The sequence below is a fragment of the Acanthisitta chloris genome, unplaced genomic scaffold (assembly GCF_000695815.1).
Source record: "Acanthisitta chloris isolate BGI_N310 unplaced genomic scaffold, ASM69581v1 scaffold1197, whole genome shotgun sequence".
In the NCBI taxonomy this organism is placed as follows: domain Eukaryota; kingdom Metazoa; phylum Chordata; class Aves; order Passeriformes; family Acanthisittidae; genus Acanthisitta; species Acanthisitta chloris.
Window position 1 is genome coordinate 42776 of NW_008681838.1, and position 18616 is coordinate 61391.

The window sequence follows — 18616 nt, forward strand, 5'->3', positions numbered from 1 at the left end:
AACCAAACATCTTTTTCACCTGGACTGCCACAGGTCTGTCTTTCTGCTGTCTCAGGGGTAGATTGTGCTCTGGGTAGATGTACTTCTTCAGGACTGATACCCCTTCCCAGCACTGCAGCCTGTGAACAGCCTGAAATAACGATCCACACAATCTTTATTGTAGCACGAGTTTGTGGGGAGCAGGTGGGCTGTTCTTAGTGAATTGTATCAATATTCCTGAAGGAGAAGAACATGCATAGGGTTGAACTGTCTTTGCCGACTGGAGTTGGACTGAGGTGGGAAAAGGAGGGCTCTCTTTTGACTAACCTGGAGCTGGGTTTGGCCAGGAGGTCACTGAGTGCCTTTGCTCTCTCCCCGCAGGCTGCTCGGCAGAATGGCCACGGAGGAGCGGCACCTCTCCTCCAGCTGTGGGTCCTTCATCAAGACCGAGCCCTCCAGCCCATCTTCTGGCATCGACGCCATCAGCCACCACAGCCCAAGCGGCTCCTCTGATGCTAGTGGTGGCTACGGCATCGCCATGGGCGGCCACCCCAATGGCCTAGACTCACCACCCATGTTCAATGGCACGGGGATTGGTGGCGGGGCCTGCCGTAAGCGTTACGACGACTGCGCCAGCGCCATCATGGAGGACTCACCCACCAAGTGCGAGTACATGCTCAATGCAATCCCCAAACGGCTGTGCCTGGTGTGTGGGGACATTGCTTCTGGGTACCACTACGGCGTGGCTTCCTGTGAGGCTTGCAAAGCCTTCTTCAAGAGGACTATTCAAGGTATGGTGGGAAGGAATGGAAACTGAGGCATTCATTGCATAGAAATAAAGGGACATGGCTTCAGACTTTGAAGAGACTGCAGTGTCATGTGAAAGGGGGAAAGGGAGAGTGAATGTAATGCTCTTAACTCGCCATCCTTTTGTATGCTTCCTCTCTCTTCCTGCTCAGCTCTGGTCCTTCCAAATCAGCATGGGCATGAAGTTAGGGTGTGTGGTGATAGGACCCTTTGCCAAGTTCCTAGCCTGACTGGCTGCCAGATCTGGGTATCTGGACTTAGTGGATCTTCATGCCTCTGCTAGTGGCACTGATACTCTTGAGAATGTGGCTGCTAGTGGAAAGAAAATGCTTTGTATTCTGAAGGTGTTTTTAAGGCCCATTTGAAGAATAGATGCCGCTGCAAAGAGATGACAGCTCTGTAGGCACATCCGCACCTTGAGGTGAAAGCTACAGCATTACAGGTGTAGTGAGATTTTAACTTTGTCCTCAGTCTTAATATGTGACCATGAACTCTGTACAAACCTCACCACAAGGCTAGACAGAGCACTTGGATGAGAGTCAGTCCTGTGTTCCTCTTTTTCCAGTGCCACCAACTTTTTTTGTTATCTTCTTTGAAGATAAAAAAAACCTAAGTACCGACAAAGATACATGGTTTTTGTCAGTCTTAGTAAGAACCAGAAATTCCTCAGGTGATTTTGAAAACCTCGGTGCATGCAGGTGTAGATGAATTGCAGTGCATTGCTCCTGCATGTACAGCTTACACTGAGGTGTATGGCTGTGTCCTGACTGCCAAAGGTATGCTTGTGGATGTGCACACGGACAGATACGACAATATAGCCAAAGCTGGAGCATATCCAGGCAGCCACCAATATCTGTGCATGCTTGGGTGTTCTTGCATATGCATGCCCCATGTGAGCAAACACACCTGGATGTACTGATAGTCCCTTTATTTCCTACACTCTCCAACTGGAAAAAGGACAGGATCATTCACTTTCTCGTGGAAAGTGTATTGAGGTTACCCAACTAAGGTGTGCTGACTGGAGACAGGTGTCCAGTGAGCAAGCAGCTGTGCATCTACTTTGGCTGTTGGCTGGGGTCAATCCACCACACCAACATTTGCTTGTCTCCTGTGAAATGAAAGAAATGCTCATGTGGAGAGAGCATTCATTTTATTATTTCAATGGGCTTGATTACACTCTGTTGCTGGGGCTGTTCGCCTCTGAAGTGGACAGAGAGGACAGGGTGCAGTTCATCCCAGGTCCCTGCAGGAGTCACTGTTTCTAGCTTAATTTCTTAGATTTTTAGATGACTCTCCTTACTATTATCCAGCTGTGAAAATAATCACTCTGCTCCACTGACTCTTCCTTCTTTATTATGCTGTGTGGAAAGCATGGCCATCTCTAGGGCATTGTCCTGTTCCCTGGCAGGGTTTCTGTGATTTGTCATTGCTGAATCTCCATGATTGAATGTGAACTTCTACTTGCACTTGTGTCTGTCAGCACTGACTCTATCCCTCCTTCAGCACTTGGATCCATTCCCAGTGTTTCTTTTAGGCACATCCAGGAGGGACAGGGCACCACCCTGAAGCAAAGTCCTAGGGGCTCCTGCTACAGAAAGAGACCAGATAACTAACCCTCATGGGAGTAGAACTAGAGCACTTCTGTGGCAGAGCAGAAGAGACCTGGAGAAAGAGAAAAATACCTAGGAACTTTTGAAGAGTTTTCAGAGAAAATCAGAAGAAAATGATGCAGGATAGCAGTACCTAGAGCTTATATCTGCCTGAGTGGTATCATAGTTGACTTAATCCCAAGAAGGGAGTGCTTCCCTCCAGCCCCCTCATCCCAGCACAGCCATATTCTCCCTGTGGTTCCCTAATTGATTGCCTGTTAACGTATAACAGATGGGGGAAAGGAATAAGTGGAAATTTCTCACACCCTGTCATCAGCTTGGGCTGGCAACTGAGGTACCAAAATGCTTTTATTCCCAAGAGTGGGAGAGTTGTGTGTGCTGTGCCTGAGGGTGAACAATTTCAGCTATGAAGCTGAAGGCTGAGCCTAGGGGTGTGGGCAGCAAATTGGGCTGCAGACTTTGGTTGAGTCAAGAAAATGCACTGTTCCCAGGGCTCTGCTGCAGTCCGTGTGATATCCAAGCATAGCCCTGGGTGTGCAGGGAAAAGGATTTAAGAATCACGTAAAAAGAGGGCAAGTGGCAAAAACATTTCCAAAGGTGTTTATCCTGGAACTCTTACGTTCAGTAGCTGTGTTAAGCAACTACCAGATGAGGTGAAAGCACCTTCATTCAGGCTGCCTAACATCGATGCAGGCTTTGCAGAAAGCATGCAGATGTGTATGTTATACCACTGCATTCCCTGCTAGTATCAAAAGACTTGCCGTGATTTGGTATCTGGGAGTGGTGTTGGCTCAATGGTTTGAGCACAGAGATGGAACTACGACCCCAGGATTTCCCAGATGCTCAAGTGATGCAGTAGGTAAATTTGTCATCAGGGTTTTGTGTTGTCAGACCAGCCACTTCTCTGTGCTTGAGTGCTGACAGATACTGTGACTGCTTGTTCTGCTGGCCCTACATTAGGTGTGCATGCTGTCATAAAACAGGTCTAAATCTGTCCTGAATTATTAGACTACTGCAGCCCTATTTAGATATCCCTAATGATGAGGCAAAGAAGTCCCCCTTCAAAATACCCCCCTCCCCTGCTGCAAATGACTCCAGTCTGCCTATTGGGTTTTGTTTAGCTGCATTGACTTATCTAAAACCTGCATGTCTTGAGGCAGGAGCATCTTGTAATACCCTCTTCACTCCCCCTGCAGCTGTAGCAGCAGCAGGCAGAACAGACATCGAAGCTGCAGACCTTATTTGAGCATAAGAGCTCTGCAGCTCACTTTCCCGCTTAGCCAGGTGAGGTCAGGCTGTCCTGGACAACATGAGGGCTGTAGCTTTTCAGATGTTGGGGAGAAGATGGACTGGGAGCCAGCATGGACACAGCTGGGTGTCTCTGAGGTCACTAATATGGCTATGTGGGAATTTTCTGCCAGTAGAATTTTTCCTACTGAAAGCAGAATTTTTACCAAGTCAGATTTCGACAAGAAAAGTTTTGATGATAGGAGGCAAAAAAGAAGGCAGGAAAATCCAAACCATTGATTCACTTCAAGGTGAATTGAGTGTTTGGTTTTGCTGAGCTAAGACAGGATCACACGATACATACTAACCTGTCCCGCAGGTTATGGGTGGGGAGTCACACCTGTGACCTCACTCCTGTTGTGCTACAAGGCACAAGAGAAGAATTAAGGCCTGAAAACCTGTGTGTCATTTCCACTTGGCAGCATTGGCAGTGCTTGAGATGGAAAAGCAAAAACCTGAGATGAGATGACAGAACACACTACTGGGCTGCAAGCCTTTCTCTCTGAACATGTTATTTTGAACCCCAGGGCTGGACTTCCCGTGCATTGAGGCAGTCAGAAATTCTGAACTGGCTTGAAGCATTTTCAGTCAGCTAGGCTGTCTGACAGAATTTGAGTCCTGTCTCTCTATCATTGTATTGCTTTGTGGGAGCTGTGCTTTGGGTTCCCATTATATTCTAGTGGCAGTCTGCATTTACCTCCGTGGTGAAATGTCCTCACATGTGCCATGCGCACCACCTGGCTGTATTGTGGAAGGTGCAATCTAGCGAAAATAGGAGAGAATCTGAATTTTAGGTGTGTTGAAATATTCTGCTATTGATGCTCAAGGTCTGATTTGAAAGCAAAAATTTCATGTTAGATGAATGTAATGTAATGGGTCTATTACATGAAAGATAGTATGTTTTGGATGTTTCTGAATTAAAACTTTCTGAATTTCTGTTTCATGGAAACTCTAATTAATCCTTTCATCCAAATTTAGAACACAGGAAAATGCTGGATTTCTTACAGGATACAAATTCTTAATCTAACTCTATCCCTTCTTTTAATAGTTTGCTCAGTAGATAGAGCATTATCTATCAATCAGATATATTGTCATTATCTTTCGTTCATGAGTCATTACAACTAGTAGGTAGTTTTGCCTCTTTTGAATATTAACTAATAACAATGCTATGTAACCATATAAGTCCTTTATTATTCAACATATTCATGACTATGACTACCCTTCATCTATTTTTCATTCATAGAATGAAAAACCGTTCATTTCTTCAAATGGTGAAAATTAAGGCTTTTTCTAAAATGACCCATTAATATTAAATAAAAGCTTAAAGCTCAGCAAAATAAATCTGTATTATGATATCTTGCTCTGATCTTTGCAAATCATCTCATTGTGTGCTTGGAACTCATACCCATAAGGTGATACAACAGGACTTGCAAGGAGTGATGTTGAGAGAACTGATTAATGGAGATTCAGAGAGGAGACACATTTACCATCATCTTCTGGATAGGCAAGTTGTGTATCAGGCAAAGTGCCTGCGTCTGTGGATATCCTGCTTGAGTCTTGCAAGCGTCAAACTCAGTGAGTATAGCACAGAACTGCTGTGTTGGAATGCCTTTACATCAGTAAGGGGCTTAAAATGTGGATAATGCAGCTCACAAGACTTGTAGGGATTTATAACAGGCTTATAATAAAATCCATAGTCTTCAAGGGCTTCCTGGTTGTTGTTATGATACCTAGAGTGGCTCCTGGGAAGGGAGGAGTAGTTGAGAGTTTTTGCTGAGCAGAAGTGCGTTACTATCCACAGGATCAGTGAAAGGCCTGTGCGATGCACAAAGGAGGTTTTGAGCCCTGACAGCAGCAGCCGTGGCAGCCAGGCGTGGTCCTGTCCTTCTGTCCTTCTCGGGAATGTGCCTGCTACTTTTCAGCTGGGAGTTGTCAGCTTTCCAAAAACTTTGGAAGCTTAGCTGGGGAAAGTGCAGCATTTAATGGATCTAGTACCTGACTGCTGCTTACCATTCACAGATCTAGCGCTTGAATTTAAAACAACATCTCCAGTGCAACCTCGGCTCTGTTAGTCTTGTGTTTTCTGTTTGCCTCGGTGTATCTGTACAGGGAGCTCTGTGGAGAAGAGTCTTTTCTGTGGAACTTCTGTTAAGTATTTCTGTCTCTGAAACCCTAGAGACAAACTGGCTGCCAGTAGGGAACCCCAGGGCTCATCTCCTGCATCCTTGTGCAAGCAGGAGGCTGATTTGAATGAAGTTGTGTGAACTGTCCAAGTTCTCTTTTGTGGAGCAGTAGCCAGGTGAGCCACCCTGAGGAGGCAAACAGTGCTGATGTCACACCTATTTGTATCTCCTTTTCCTCTTATAGCATCAAGAATCCTGAAGCCTTGGGGATCACATATCTGTTATTCTTACTGTATCAGCTGCATGAAGTAAAATTTTGGTTAACCCAAGCGTTGGGGTTTATCTCACCTGCTTTTCCAAACTGATTTTCTTGCAAGTGATAAACATGTCTGGGGAGTTTTGGGGGGGGATTTATTGTTGGGGTATTTTTTTGTTTGGGTTTTTTGGGTTGATTTTTTTTGCCTTTCCAAAAATAAGAGCCTCTACTGATGTTTGTCTGTACTCAGGCACCTAGATCAGGGGCATGCCCCTTGAAGAATAGGACAGACCTGCTGAAAATGAGGTAACTTACTCAAATTCCTAAATGCAGCTTTACAGGTTCAATGTTTGAATCCCTTTCTTTGAAAAGTGTGGCTTAAAAAAATGCCCTTCTTACCTCATGCAGATCATTGGATAGATTTTCCTCTGATTTTCACAAAGTACCTCTCTTGACACCAAGACTTGGGCTATGATGCCTCAGTTAGATGGACTAATTCAAATAGAACTTATTAGAGAATCCATTCTGCGCGTATTATCGGTGTTCCCTGTCCTGGTGCAGGAGATCAGGCTGGTGCTTGTTGAGGGCAGAGGAACTGCTGGTCCAGTACTGCTCTCACTGAGGGCCTTTTTACAGTCTTCAGGTCCCTTTTGAATGAGACACCCAAATGATCTGTTTACCTTCAGAATCAGACAAATGGACACTGAAGTGAAAGTGTCATCTCCTGGGTACTGAAATGAAAGAGTCATCAGAGCTAGTGGCTTATCGAAAAGTCATGTTGCTTTCGCCTGCATACTGTCTTAGTCATGTGGAGTAGCTGTACCATGGAGACATTTTACTGACTGCCTGATGTGACTTCCCAAGGCTACAGTATTTTGCAAGCAGTTCCTGTAAAACAAACCAACAAACAAAAACAAAACCCAAAAAACCACCAGCCAACCAATCAAAAAAAACCCCAAACCCATTGGGGCAGTGTAACAATTGTTACAAAAATTGGGATAAAAGGAAGCAAATGCATGAGCTGAGGTGCTTGTGAGATGGATTTACCTGGGAATTCTGCTCTCAGCCCTCTGGCCCTAGGAGGCCAGCAAAGACTGGCACCACACTGTGGTTCACAACTGCAGTTCAAATCACTGGGGTGAACGGCGTAACTTGAATGAATGTCAAGTATGTCTGAATCTGGGTGTTTCCTTGAAATTCAGGAAAAGCAGCAGTCATCTGGCCCTCTGTTTAAGTCACTGGAAGAAAGAGATGAGAAGTCTGTGTGCAGCAGTGCAGAGCAGGACAAGAGTATTCAAGGAAGGGAGAGGAGAGGAAAAGAATAGTGAATAGCAATGAAAAAGAAACCAGAAAAAGATAAATGGGATTTCTTCAGCAAACAGAAGCTGAAAATTATTCAGTGTTAAAGACTTCCTTGGCTATTTCTATATAGTCTTTCCTGTGCTTCCTTGTAGAAAGACCTTTTAGAAAGGCAGAATAAGTAGGGAATAACTTGTGCCATCAGTGCTGTACTGAGCTCAACTCCGCCAAGGAGCCCTATCCATAACTTTAGCAGGAGCTGGATGGGACTTTACTGTGCTTCCCAAGCTCAGGGAGGCATTCTCTTCCCTGTATCTCCTATTCTGGAGAGGTAGGGCGAGTATAGGATCTCTTGAATGACCAAGTTCTGGTATGCAGTTTTCAAGTGCTCCTATTATGTGTCCACTGGAAATTCTCTTCCAAATTGTTTAACAGTCAAAGGTCTTAATTTTGAAGAAAATAGGGTAATTTTCAACTTTTCAGCATAAAAAAACATGTATCACTTTAGAAGTCCTCCTCTGTTTCTTAGCATCTGTTGTCTACAGGCTTTAAAGTGCAGTTAAACCTTACAGAATTAAACACTTGCGATCTCCCCAGAAGGTAGGTTTGGTGTTTGTTTCATTTTGCAGGCAAGCAAATCAGGACACGGAGAGGAAGTGATTTGCCCTCCAATGTGACATATGAAGGTTTAGGAGAAGTCCAAACTCTGGTCTGGCTACTCACCACTGTATTTTTTTAAGCCATTTTCTCGGTAAATCTCGTGCCATGGCATCGGTAAGGTCCTACCATTTTTTTCAGATCAAATGTAAATATTACCGAAATAAAGGAACTCTCTTGAATAAGCAACAGTTCTAAGCAAAGTCCTGTCTATTAGATTATCCCTTTTTCTGTCCTTTCCTTCTGGGTCACAATCTACAGTTCATGACACAGAGACTTGACTCAAATTCTGCTGTTGCATACAGACTTGTCTGTGTGCACTGTGTTCTTCTGCAGGACTTTGCAGCACCCCCAGCTGCTGCAGTGAAGGGGAAGCTCTCTCTGAGCCTCCTGTGCTGGCAGCTGGGCTGGTGGTGTGACCGCCAGCCACTGGGAGGCTGTTGGAATTTCGATGAGTTAATCTCATCACTTTATCACAGGGCACTTACAGAAATTACAGGGAGCTGTGAGCAGCTCACTGTGCTGGCAGCCAGCCCCAGGACCCATAAAAGAAATTGAGACACAAAAAAAAAAAAGTCAGAGAACTTTGTTAAACTTTTGGAGATGACAGTTTTTTCTTGGTCGAGTTCTGCTTGGGTAATGCTGATTGTGCTTTCCTTGGTGATGTCCCTGCTTCCTGCAGTAATGGCAGGTATTGCCACCAGCTGTGGCTCTCAATCCATGAAGCACAGAACATGTTTTTTGGCCTGATATAAAGCTCCATTTACCTTAGAAGCATCGTCTTGTGTGAAGAGGGTACAGTGGGCCTCACCTCTAGCATTTGCAACTGTTGAGAGGGCTGTAAGACACAACTGCTGGTGCTTCCTTCCTTTATACTGGGCACAGTGTGTGAAAGGGGCACATGAGCCTGTGTTCAGTGTGAAGGCAGTAAGCATGCTGAATGGGATTTCCCACCAGAGCCGGGTGAATTTTTTCACCTGTGCTAACCAGCAAACTACAGGACTGCTGCACTACACGGTGGCCACTGCTTTGCTGTCGAGGAAGGGGAGCTTGCCTGGTGCTCACCCTCCACTGGCTCTGCTCCTTTAACAGTCATGATCCCTGTACAGAAGTGCCTTTGGGAACTGCTTATTCAAGCTGTACATACAGTGTGTATATGGTAACCAGTACCTACACATACTCTGACGCTACCACATTTAGTCGCGATGTAGGTTTGTAGACTCTTTCCTGTATGTTGCTTGTCAAGGGGTCCAAAAGCTGGAGGCATGGTGAAGCTGGAGGATCGGCTTGACACTGTGGAGAGACCTTGAGCTGTCACATGAGGGCCATCACTGCCTCCTGCTGCCATAAAGACTCAGTGCCCTTGGTGTCGTGTCTCTGTGTTAGGGGCAAACTTTTGGCCTTTGCACCACAAACCATGAAATCTTACATCTTTCCAGGACTCTGATCCTGGCTTTGATGAGAAAGGTCAGCATTGAAACTAAGGCAAAACCTTCCCAAGTGAGACTGTGTTTGAGTTTTAGCCCAGATTTATCCCTGCTCTGTTCTTTCCTGTGTGGGACACAGCAAGTATCTGATCATGAGATCAGGGCCACTGTACTCATGGGTCTGTAATGTGCTGGATCTCTATGTCTAGAGCAGGATTTTGTTTATTACCTTGAGATTGAGCTTGAATCTCAATTTCCAGCTCTCTGAGAACATTGATACATAGCTGCCTATTGAAATTCAGGCGCTGCACAATGACAAAATACAGCCAGAGTGGAGCAACTTGTGCAGCACACTCTGCTCCTGCAGACAAACCGCATTTTGGGGGCAGATAAGCAATGGTGAGGAATGGCATGGCTGGGCTGGTGCTTAGAGGCAAGTTACAAGTCTTGTGACAAAACAAGAAGGAAGAGGTAGGAGGTTTACAACTAGCAGGCCACTCACCTTTAGGCTTTGCAGGTTGTGTGATCCTGGGGTTTCACCCAGAAAGGGCCAAGCATAATGAGATGAATCAGATGGTGCTTTCTTTCTTTTGAATCTGTGCTCTGTTTTTCCACTCAGATTTCCAAGGGACTTCCCAACAGCTTGCTTAGCCCAAAGGTCTAATTGCCACCCCCAGAGATTGATATGTGTCAGATTGTCGATCTTTATTTAGAGGAAAGAAGGGTCTTGCACAATAACATCAAACCCCAGAAAAGTAGGAACAAAAATCAAGTCCTGTCCCAGTGTTACTAAGCTGTAAACTCTGCTTCTAATCTGATGGTATGCAAAGTCCATACAGCGTGTTGTCTCAGCTCTTATCTATGCTCCTCCCTACAGCTCAGGTCGAACTCTTGAATCTCGGTTTCCTTCTCTAAACCATCAAACCAGCTTTTCCATTCTTCTGAACTGACTGTAGAGCTTACATAACCTTTTCAGTGCTGCCTGATTTACCAGTAGTTAGACTAGTAGACTGAAATGTATTGTCACTGTCAAGCTTAGATTTCCAGTCCAGCTCTGTGACAAACATTGAAGAGTCCTTCTCAGAAATATCACCTCAAAGCAAATGGCAGGATGGAGACAGCCATTTCTGTTTGTTGTCTTCTAGGACTAAATAATCATTGCCTTATACTGTGATCCAACAAAACTCCACTTACATTCCCATGTCAGACTCTCGCATCCATGTTTCAGTTACATTTTTGGCTTATAATAAAATACTGAAATATCTAGAAATACATTTGTGATACTTATTTTCCTGATTTGTCTTGGAGGTGGTGTTGTGAGGTGATCAGAAATGAAAGGGAATGAGGAAAGAAAAGATGATGTGCTATGCAGAGGGATGAGAGGCAGGTTCACAAGGGCTAACAAGGTAAAACTGGAAAGATTTGCACAGAAAGCCCATGTTCATTTTACAGGACACCTTATCCATCTTTCTCAATCCAGACCTACTGCTTCCCTGCTCCCTATAGTATGCCAGCTGGCAGGAGGAAGCAAGGAGAAAATGCCATATCTGAGTAACTTGGTTCCCCAAGCGAGGCAAGAAAGGACAGGTGACATCTGTCCCACAGACATGGAGCAAGACTGGCAGCAAAGGACATGCTGGTAATGTCTGAACTGCTCTCCCTCTCAGCCCTGGACTTGAGGGAACAGGCCAGGTCGTAAGGGGTGCGGCACAAGGGATTGTGCCCGAAAGCCCATCGAGCAGCCCCTTGGCTAGGTCAGATGGCTATATGTGTAAATGAGCAGGCAAATATGTAACATATATAGACTGATGGTGGTGGGAATATCTGTGCACTGCAGTCTGGCACTCGATCAGTGGGGAGAACGTGATTCCTGGGTGACCATCTTTGTGTTTGATTGCAGGGAATATTGAATACAGCTGCCCGGCCACCAATGAATGTGAGATCACGAAACGGAGGCGCAAGTCCTGTCAGGCCTGTCGCTTCATGAAATGCCTCAAAGTGGGGATGCTAAAAGAAGGTAAGACAGAGTCAGAATGAGAATTTTTCTCTGTCCCAACAGTGCCCTGCAGGATCTCCTAGGCTAACTACATTCTTGCCCTCTCTGGCTTTCTGAAGATATCTTTTTACAGGCTTTGTAAAACAGTCAGGATGGGCAATGACCAAGAGGGCAGTCCAGAGCAGAGGTTAGTTCTAATCAGCATCCTTATGCTTAGGATATTATTTCTAGTACTTGCAGATCTGACAAATAACTGGAAAGTGGCTGTGCCAGACTGTTTCCTTTCCCAGTGGAACTCTGGGCTGGAGGGTTTTGCTCTTCTTGCCCCCAGGTCTTTTTTCAGTGTTGAAAATGAGAGGCTCTTGCATGATCATGACTGTGTTGGCTTGGCTTCCTAAGGGAAGGATGGAGTTAATGCAGAGCTGTGGCACAGTGTGTAATGAAGGTCTGCCTGTATTCCCAATCAGGAGACTTTCTGAAGATGGTTGGTAGCACAGGTTTGTCTGGAAGCTGTGGGTCCCCAGCCCTGCATGCTCAACCTGTGTTGTGCTCAGCCTATTGATCTGTTCAGCGCTCTCTGAGCAGTGTTCAGCTTCTCTCTTGTGCTGTTTTTCCTCCCCCACCCCCTCCTCAATCCTTGTCCATTCAAGGTGAACCACAGGGAATTCAGTGGCAATTAAACACATTCTTATGGATTGATTTTAAAGCTTTGTTTCCCTTGGGTCCCTCTGGAAAGGCAGTGAGGGGAGGAGGGGGAAGGAAGAAGTGTTGCATGTAACCCTCTGCATTGCTGTACCTGGCAGAGCATGGTCCCCTCAGTTTAACCACAAGGAACAGCAGCTGTCTGTGGTCTGCACAAGTCCTGTATGCTGGAGCCAAGATGCTGGCACACAGCTTTCTTCCAGGTCATAACATCACAGCAGTTGGTGATGAATTGTACATTGCTTCTTACTAGGGCTCTCTCATTTCTTGAGAGGCAGGCTGATGGCAGCTAGTGTTGTTAAGAATGTAGATTAGATGTTAAACCTGTTTTGTTCTTTGATGAATGTGTAGTTTCTGTGGTTAACTATCTTCCTTCTAGAGCACACCGATTATCAAGGGAAGGAGAAGTAGACTTGTGTAGTGGTGATAGGTATAGAGGTGGTAGACTCAGAGGATCTTGATCTACTGCTGTGAGGGAGGTGCCTAGTTTGCCGTTAGAGAGGGACCACTGGCATCCTGCTTCTCTTCTTGTGGTAGTTCAGGGAGGGGATGTATCCCCTTATCCACATGCCAATACACACTAGTGACACTGGCTTTAGTGGGAGTGCAGGTTGATAATGCACTGTAGCCTACTCATATGAATCCCATAAAACAACCTTAAAGCCTGTTGTGACTCCATCACTCTGCAGAGCAGCAGCATGGGTCCAGGCCTGCTGGCTGCCTGTGTCTGTGCTGCCCTGCATCCAAGCCGTTGAGCCTCTCGGAGCTGGCAGCTGGGGGAGCAGAGTAACAAGAACCAGTGCTGCTGTGCTGTCTGTGTGGTCAGGGCATCTTCTGCTTCCAGTTTTGGGACTTCAGCATGGTTCAGGGCAGGGTCCTGTGAAGGATTTTGTGACATAGACTTCAAGTTGTGTGAAAACGGTTAACTCCTTCCTGACCAGAGTTAGGCTGGAAAGCAGTGTAGATTCACTCACACCATGCTGTGCCCGAACTCCTGAACCCTGTTGGATACTACTGACGGCAAACTGAAATTTGACTCTAAGGCTGCTTTTGTGCTGAAGTGTCTTTAGTTATTCATATAGGAATTGATTCAGCATCATTAGAGTCACTGGGGAGGGGTGGTTTGCTATTGATGTTAGTGTATCTGTGATACTGCCCATAATATTTAGAGCTGTGGAATATACAGCATAAAGATTTATTGATAGCAATGGGATGCAAGAACACATGATAATATCACGAGGAGCAGAGGAGACTAGCAATCTGCAAATAGGACTCCTGTGTCCTTACACAGAGTGGTCAAGTGATGTTGGGTAGGCATCTTTTTTTCTCTTTCTTTTGCTCAGTTTCCCAAGCTGAGAAATAAAGGGCACACTGCTTTGCAAAATGATTGTGAGGACTGATTAGTTAACTTTATGTGAAGCCTGGTGGAAGCACAAAGTATTAGTATACAGAATTCAATCAATACACGTCTTTAAAAGCCAAATGCAAGAAGGGAGAAAAATGGTTTTACACTCTTTGGTCTCCACAGAGTGGAGTTTCTGGAAAAAATCAAATCCATAATTGTTTGACTTGCTCAAAATGCAGAATTGACAAGGGATTTTGGATTAGAAAAGGTTCATTGGTCTTTTCCATCTCTGATCTGTCATCCTATGAGTTCATCCATCCCTTTTCTCTGCCAGGGCAGGAGTGTTCCCAGCTATACAGTTCTAGTAGTTTAACTGTTTTTTTTAAATCTCTGATGTCTTGGTTTCCCCAGGGAGCCTATTCTTCAGTCTTCAAGCATTCGTTAGGACAAGATGTGTCTTGATACTTGAGTTACGACTTTTTTTCCTTTCAGTAGTTCCCCTTCCTACTTTGCCTTGGTGTACCTCTCTCTTCATCCCTGGCTTCATCCATGGCAGAAAGTTGCCATGTTCTTTCTCCTGCTTGATTATCAGGAGTTTGGAGAAAAATGATGTTTTGGTTAAAGGCAAGATCTAGAAACTAGTTCTTACCTTGACATGTTTCTCCTCGATGCCCTTGGCACTGGGCTTGTAATTTAGTCATGATGTTTCTTGGTAAAGAAACTGTCCTTTCACTCAAGAAGAACAGTATGATATTCCATTAGTAACTAAGTAAGACCTTCATGATTTCTTCTCATTTTCCTCTATATTGTCACAGTACATGATGTACATACCACCTCTTGCCTACTAGGCATGTGGCATGAACCTGTTCTTGAAGCAGAAGGCACCAGATGGCAAAAACAAGTAACCATGACTTCAAGCTCTATCTTACACTTGAAATGCTCAGCTTGATGCTGCAGGAGAGACTTAGGCCCTCCCCTTGGAGACTGCATATGGGGGTCACCAGACATCTTCTATCCTCCCTACATGGGCTGTAGCTAGGCAAACAGCTGTGAATGTAGCCCTTTAAGATCTGGAGAGACTGCCCCTAACACAGAAGTGCAGGTTATTCAGGCAATGCCGAGTGAATGAGGATCAGAGCAGGAAGAGAGCCAATGGAGCAATCAATAGGTGTCTCAGATATCCAGGCCACTTTCTTTAAGAGAGCTCCAATCAATGTATTGCAATGAGGGAACTGCACAGACACCAGAGCTTTGCTGTCTCAGGTTCTCCTGGCGTGACGCTGCAGGGCAAGTAAGACTCACTGGGGAAAGCAGCAAGCGGAAAGCTCTGCCCGTGGAGCCCAACTAGCTCAGATGTCTGAAGTGTTGGCCTGTCTGGCTGCCTGTCTCTCATTTTCCCCTTCCATCTGGAGTGTGCCCCCAGAGACCATTAATTAGCCCTCACTAGCAGGCTCATATAGGAAGCTGCTGAATTTGGAGTTCAGGATTCCAACAGACTCCAGTCCCAGTGCACCTGTGGAGAGACACTGACCCCAGAAAATGTGTACTCTGATGCTCTTGGCCTGGCTGAAGCACCAGCCTGCAGGCAGCAGGAGATAGGCACCTTCACAGCTTTGTCCAGTAGAAGTGCATGCTCCTCTGCTCTGCAAAAATCAGGGAAACCTGAGGAACCTATGATGCTGTTCACCCCAAATGGAGATGATACCTACACCCATGTCTGCTCAGTGGTAGGGATGGCCAGTGAAGGAGAGCATGCCCTGCAACTTGCAGAGGAGAGGCATTGTGCCATGCTGGGCATCCCTGGTTTTGTCCACCCCTCTTTGCTCCCATTACTGTCTGTCTTGTGCCTACAATGACAGACAAGTAGCTCTTTAACTCTGGGCTCTACAGAGTAGATCTGGATCTCTCTGGCTTTCTGGAATGATGGATAGAGAAATTTCAGCAGTTTGACAGGTCTCTTTTAAAAACTCAGTATACCTTGTCAGTTTTAGGGAGAATATACCCTTGCCATTCACGCTCTAGCCACCCATGGCCTTTCTGTTCTACAGCAATTTGTTTGTCTTCAAGAGGTAGATGTAATTTCAGATGACACATGACTTGTGTATGTGGGTTCAGAGGTTTGATTTTGGACATTGGCTGGTTAAACATGACCTCACAGTTTTGCCATCCACACAATCCTGTGTGTCACCTTGCAGAGAGGCATAGTGACAATGACAGTGATGTCAGTCCTCTGTGTGTCAGTGTGGTGGGTTGACCTTAGCTGACCACTGGGTGCCCAACAAGTTGCTCTCTCACTCTCCATCCTCAGCAGAACAGAGGGAGAAAAAAATGGTGAATATGCTTGTGGGTTGAGATAGTGACAGGGAGATCATTCAGCAGTTACTGTCACAGGCAAAACTCAACTTAGGGAAATTAGTTTAATTTACTGCCAGTTAATAAAAGAGTAGGATATTGAAAAATAGAAACAAAACAAAAACCACTTTCCTCCCACTTCTTCTTCTGAGGCTCAACTCACTCATGACATCTACCTCCTCCCTGCCAAACAGCACAGGTGAATAGGAACTGGGGGTTTGTGGTCAGTGTATAACACTTCATCTCTGCTGCTCTTTCCTCCTCACACTATTCTCCTGCTCCAATATGGGGTCCCTCCCATGGGATATAGTCTTTCATGAACTTCTCCAATGTGAGTCATTCACACAGACTGCAGTTCTTCACAAACTTCTCCAGCATAAGTCCTTTCTGTGAGGTATAGTCCTTCAGGAACAAACTGCTCTAGTGTGGTCCCCAGACCACAGCTCCTGACAGAAACCTGCTCCTGCGTGGGCTCCTCTCAATGGGCTGCAGCTTCTACCAGGAGCCTGCTCTAGCACAGGCTCTCCACGAGCTGTAACTTCCTTCAGGGCATGTCCACCTGCTCCAGTGATGGGTCCTCCACAGGCTGTACGGTGGATATCTGTGCTACTGTGGTCTTTTATGGGCTGCAGGAGGACAATTTGCTTTACCAGGGTCTTTACTATGGGCTGCAGAGAAATCTCTGCTCTAGCATCTGGAGCACCTCCTCTTTCTTCTCTTCTGACCTTGGTATCTGTAGGGCTGTTTCTCTCATTGCTTCTCATGCCTCTCAGCTGCTGTGCAGGATGGTTTTACCCTTTCTTGAATATTTAGTCACAGAGGCACCACCAGCACCACTGATGGGCTGAGGTTTGGCCAGTGGTGGGTCCATTTTGGAGCTGTCTGGAGCTGGTTCTGTCTGACATAGTGGCAGTTTCTGGTGTCCTCTCACAGCAGCCTCCTGTGCAGCCCCCCTGCTACCTAAACCTTGCCATGTAAATGCAGTACAGTCCATGAAAGGGAAATGTTCTGAAATCTTTGGAAGTGGGATGGGGATAATGGGTGAGGTGTGTTGGGAGATCAAGGCCTCTTATTACAGAACTCATCTTTGGGTGGAAATGACAGACAGGAAGGCAGAGGGGAGGCAGTATTGGACATACCAAACCATACCATGCCGAATGGAGCAGATTGCCTTGTTGTCTGGGCATTTGGTCCTTTACTGTTGTGGAAGCCCTGCAGAGCTCTTTCTTCAAAGGACTGTATTGTTTCTAAAGCTGTGCTGTTCCCTGTTCTGTGCTGGCACATCTGCAGAAACCCAAATACAGCATATATAGCTCTGAAAAGGAAGCAAAGATGTGGCACTAACACTCTCATGAAGTGCATGCACATGCAATCATGTGTCATATCAGACAGTGACAAACCAAACAGCACAGAAAATAACTGTCTTAAAAAAAATCTCATCCAGGCATTGAGATGTCATCCATTATTCCACCAGCCTTGGCGTCTTGTTTTCCTTCTTGGTAAGAATGTGTATTATGTTGCTGAAGACCTGTTGTCTTCTGCTTCCAGCCAGTGCTGAAACTTTCTGAGATGTGTGAATGGCTTCTGCCCAGTTTCTTGCAGGCATCACTGGTTGGCTTCCAAGAAAGAAAACACTGAAAGGGCCCTGGGGATGTGTCTGCTGATAGACCATGTATACCTTATTTCAGAAAGTAGAAGATATTTTTAGAGTCCTCCAGATCTACATGCATTTCATGTGCTAAACCCAGGAGTGGGAATTCCCAGGATAGGAAACCTGCCCTGTTCGAGGTGCTTTGCCCCACTCTGGACTAGCCTCCTAGCTCTCAGGAGCCACCCAGCAGCTATTTCTTGTGTGGTGAAGGTGAAGTCTACAAATGCAAGGAAGGTAGGTAAAGGAAGATAGTCTTGATCTAGATGCAGAAAAGGGAGGCTTTGTAACAGCAAGAGAGAAGTTAGGCAATTATTCAGTAAAGACATATGATTTATCTTATCTACATGACTCTCTTTCTTCCCAGGATTGTATCTGCAGTAGTGTAGTAAACCCAGATACAACCATTCCTTTCCCAGGCTTTGTTCCTTTGCTTCTAATGCATTTCCATAATAAATGCTAGAGAACATGTTAAAATTCATCAGGGAACCCAAATTCTTTGTTACAAATCTCCCAAGCTGTCTAATTTAATTTCTAATGTAATGATTGCTGGAATGCGTGGATACTGACACTGCAGGGCCAGGTAGTGAAATAGGACTAAGAAGTCAACAGAAGAGAGACACAAATTTCACTCAGCTCATTTTCCTCTTAATTGTTCCCCTTTCCCTCCTGTCTCCTGTGTCTTTGGGAATACCTTGCCTCACAGGAACTTGCAACAACCTGGTAATCCTTGCGCTGCTTAAGCGCCTGCACCTCTGTGAAAGTTGGAGGTGGTCTCCACTTCAGAGAGAGTGAGCCTGTAGTCTTCATATTTCAGAAGCAGCTGTCTCTTGAATCCATGTTCCTCCCGTTCAAAACCCTGGCTGATTAGGAAATCCTGTAGCCGGCAGAACGTTCCTGGTGTTTACTCCTAACTCTTGTTTCCCCTCCCCAGCTGCTGATATTTCCCAAGGAATCAAATCTGTCATTCTGGACAGGCCTGGCTCTGCAATGTTGTAAATTTGATGCAGTCATCTAGTATCTGAAGAAGGGATTCCAGGCACTGGCAACCTCAAACTTCTTCCATTTAGCAACTTTGCCTTCATCCTTTACTAAAATCCAGATAACTGATTCAACAGCAGAGCTCCT

The 18616-nt window shown here is 45.5% G+C and overlaps 1 protein-coding gene across 2 annotated transcripts in view; it reads left to right on the forward strand.

Annotated features, from left to right (window-relative positions):
- Positions 1–361: 361 nt before the first annotated feature.
- Positions 362–18616, forward strand: part of ESRRB (estrogen-related receptor beta) — a 39350-nt gene continuing 21095 nt past the window's right edge. Inside the window, exons 1-2 of one of the 2 annotated variants that reach the window (XM_009078236.1) lie at positions 362–770; positions 11346–11462. In XM_009078236.1, coding sequence (XP_009076484.1) covers positions 374–770; positions 11346–11462 — 514 coding nt within the window. In that variant the 5' untranslated portion in view covers positions 362–373. The remainder of the gene's footprint in view (positions 771–11345; positions 11463–18616) is intronic. The other variant, XM_009078235.1, reaches the window with a different exon arrangement.